This window comes from Bison bison, unplaced genomic scaffold, assembly GCF_000754665.1.
Source record: "Bison bison bison isolate TAMUID 2011002044 unplaced genomic scaffold, Bison_UMD1.0 scf7180017864122, whole genome shotgun sequence".
NCBI classification, from domain to species: Eukaryota; Metazoa; Chordata; class Mammalia; order Artiodactyla; family Bovidae; genus Bison; species Bison bison.
Window position 1 is genome coordinate 363,245 of NW_011494694.1, and position 3,871 is coordinate 367,115.

The window sequence follows — 3,871 nt, forward strand, 5'->3', positions numbered from 1 at the left end:
GGGGGGGGGGGGAAGGGGGTGCTCACCACACCTGCAGGAGAAGCTGTGAAGCCGCTTGGCCTCATGACCAGCTCTCTCAAACTCTGCTTGCAGGTGAACACACAACTTTTGTAAAACTGAGAGGCACCTACAAACCTTGCATTTTTGTAGATCACGTCATTTTATAAATAAGAGGCATCCCATAATAAGAGGCATCCCATGAACAATGTTTCCTGTATCAGGGGACCTTGTACTGTGATGACGGGCGTAACTGCAATCTGCTGTTTCTATTGGTGGTCTCTGCTCCTTTTCATTCTAAGGGGGCACAAGACCTTTTTCTGGAGCTAGAATAATTTCCTCGCAGCAAATCCCAGGTGTGAACTTACAGCCTGTCACTTGGGAGTGACAGCATTTCTGAAGGGGCAGCACCAGACTGTGGTCATGTGGTTCCTGAAGGTAGGGGGTGTCCAGGACCCCAGGGGCCTGCGAGGCCCTCCTTTCCCAGATGTGGCCACAGACTAAACTGGAGGCTCATGGGAGAATCCAGCTGCCTCATCAAACCAAGAGAGATTCCCAAAATGTCAGCAACACCACTCATCTCTCCAAAGCCTTTGATGGCGTTGTCTCAGAAAACATAGTTAATTTCCATTTAAAATGTTACTTATGTTCATGGGAGCATTGCTGTTTATTTTTAGGGGCTTTATTGTTTTTAATGAATTATTAAACAGCTGCTGTGAATAGCTGCTCTGGTCATGTTGGTTTGATTGGATTTCTCCGTGGATGCTGACTGCAGAAACCCAGAGCACTGGAGCAAACTCTGGCCCCCCTTGGGCTCGTCTTTCTTCCCCTAAAATATGACTGTGCTTTTCAGAGCCAAGCTAGGCATGCCGCAGTTCCTCAGCGTGGAGGCCCAGAGTCTGCTGAGAGCGCTCTTCAAACGGAACCCCTGCAACCGGCTGGGTAAGCCCCCCTGACCCCTGAGCCACCCGGGGCTGCCCGGGGGGTGATTGGAATGTGGAAGACACACAGGTGTGAACCAGCGGGGAGCGGAGCTCAGGAGGAGCCCTCGTGGCAGCGCCAGGTGGGGGGCTGGAATACCAGGACCCCGTCCCACCCGGCACTTCCTTGCTGTGCAACCTTCGGCAGAGGGCTGCCCCTCTCTGCGCCTGGGTTCCCGACCTGTGAAGCGAGGGTCGTAGCAGAGCTTCTTCACAGGGTTGTGAGGAAGACCTCCAGAGCCAGCACAGCACCTGACACATAGGAAACACGCAGTGTGTTGGACAAAGGAACGTGTGAAAGCAAAGAGAATCGGAGTGCACAGGTCTGAGGGGTGGGGAGGGCATCTTTCTTTCCCTGCCGCTTGGACAGATAGAGTTGTCCAAGGCTCAGTTACTGGCAGAAGAAACCATCGTCCTGTGCAGTGCGTTTTAACAGGTCTTATTAAACTGTTTCCTGAGATCACTGCAAAAAGGCAGAGTGGGCAAGGGACTGTTGGGCTGTCTCTAGAAGGGCCGGCAGCACCAAAGAAGAATGAAGCGCCCGGCTGGGTCCTGAGTCCACGCCAGAAGCAGAACAAGAGAGAACCAGCGGTGGAGAAGAGGGACCACTCTGGTCTGTCACCCTGAGAAGTCATCACGCAACCTCCCACCAGTAGATCTGCTGATGATCGAAACTTTGATTTCAGTACTGAAGTTTTGTTATGAAAATGGGCCCAGTCTCTGCCTTGTCATTTGTGAGTGCCATAACAAACTCCGAACACCTGTTCTGTTAGGGATGCATATGTGAGCATGTGTGCAAAGCACTTGCCTCCTAGGTAGCAGGCACACAACTCCACTCCCAACTGCTCTGCCCTTGGGCAGTGCCCAGGTATGGTCTCACCTGCCTAACCTCCCCAGAGGCAGAAACTGGAGTCAGGAACTGGAAATGAAGACATTAGCTCGTTTATCCACTCAAGCACACAGAACAAGGAGCTCAGTCTCGTCTCTCGTAGCGATTGAAGACTTTTGTTTGGGAGTCCCTCTTTCCTTTCAAATAGCATGGTATTTGGTGGGGAGAATTCATGGCATTGGTGGGCGACTGTGACCAGACTAAAAGGAGGGGAAATATATTTGTTCTTCCTTTGTTTCGGAAAAAGGAAAGAATTTTCTAAATTTACTTTTGTCTTAGACTTTAACATCACAAAAATCATAGTTCTCTAACCCAGAATATTGTTCTGTTATTTAGTTTGCATACCTGATGAGAGAGAAAGATGGATTGATCTCATTTAGGTGGATAATCATCAAATTACACTAGCCTAGTGGAGCCTGTAGCAGCTTGGAAAACAGCCCATCCATGGCCAGAGAATGCTCTCCTGATGATCTCTAAAGTGAATTATTGTAAAGGTCCAGGAGTTATGGACCATCCTGCGAGCCCACTTCATATTAATGTCATAGGATGTGCAGACTCACATAAAGAGGAAATCATAGTCGGAATTATTACTCACCCAACTTGACCCAGGTCGGCTGCTAAATTTAATTGCCTTAAATCTTTGGCCTATAAAGTGAAAATTATGTTGTGTAGATTAATTTTGCTCTACACAGGCAGCTCAATTAGAAGGCTGGGACTTCTTCCCCCTTTTGATTGCCGTGAGCCTTATTCTTGACCCACCCCCCAAAGTCCCCTGGCCGTTTGGTGAGTTTGTCAACATCAGAAGATCTCACCTAAGCCCTGGGTCCTCTCGTCAATCTGTGGTTTGACCCCATCACCTTCAAGTCAGCCCAGATCTCTGTCGATTGATCCTTGAACTGTAGAGTGGTCCCCTCTGCCCAAACTTCTGCTCTTCATCTATGACCAACCTGCTGCTGCTGCTGCTAAATTGCTTCAGTCGTGTCCGACTCTGTGCGACCCCAGAGACTAGACAGCATATTAAAAAGCAGAGATATTACTTTGCCAACAAAGGTCCGTCTAGTCAAAGCTATGGTTTTTCCTATGGTCATGTATGGATGTGAGAGTTGGACTATAAAGAAAGCTGAGTGCTGAAGAATTGATGCTTTTGAACTGTGGTGTTGAAGAAGACTCTTGAGAGTCCCTTGAACTGCAAGAGATCCAACCAGTCCATCCTAAAGGAAATCAGTCCTGAATAGTCATTGGAAAGACTGATGCTAAAGCTGAAACTCCAATATTTTGGCCACCTGATGCAAAGAACTGACTCATTGGGAAAGACCCTGATGCTGGGAAAGATTGAGGGCAGGAGGAGAAGGGGACAACAGAGGATGAGATGGCTGGATGGCATCACCGACTCGATGGACATGAGTTTGAGCAAGCTCCGGGAGTTGGCAATGAACAGGGAGGCCTGGTGTGCTGCAGTCCATGGAGTCACAAAAAGTTGGACATGACTGAGCGACTGAACTGAACTGATCAGGGCCCTAGCCATATGGGGTCAGGGGCCAGCTTGCCCCAGGGTGAACTCATCCCAACTAATCACATTTCCAAATAAGGTTTCCCATGAAGTTCTGGGGTTAGGACTTGACCACATGAATTTGGAGGAACACAGCTCAGTACCTCCGAGAGTGAGTCCATAGCATCTGCAGTGGAAGAATTGGCGGGAGTTCAGCTGGTTGGTGTCACGCACCTGGCAGGTGACGAGACTGAGGCCCTTGCCCCAGATCGCCTGCTGGAGGTGGCTGCCGAGCCTGGAGATGGTGTTTCCACCCTGTCGTCCCCTGAAGGCACGACATCCTCACCCAAAGAGTCCGAGTGTAGGTCCCCTGGCCACTGCTGGCCATGGGCGTGCCCTGTCCAGTGAGGTGCCCCGCACAGCTGTGGCAGGTGCTGGGGACACAGGTCAGTGGTGCTGCCCGGGAAGCCCGGTCATGTGGGTGAAGAGGCCAGAAATCTCGGGCGGATTTCACCC

At 50.3% G+C, this 3,871-nt stretch overlaps 1 protein-coding gene across 1 annotated transcript in view; it reads left to right on the top strand.

Annotated features, from left to right (window-relative positions):
• Positions 1-3,871, top strand: part of LOC104988305 (ribosomal protein S6 kinase alpha-2-like) — a 152,770-nt gene that overhangs the window by 103,768 nt on the left and 45,131 nt on the right. The window contains exon 11 of the mRNA XM_010839590.1: positions 851-939. Coding sequence (XP_010837892.1) covers positions 851-939 — 89 coding nt within the window. The remainder of the gene's footprint in view (positions 1-850; positions 940-3,871) is intronic.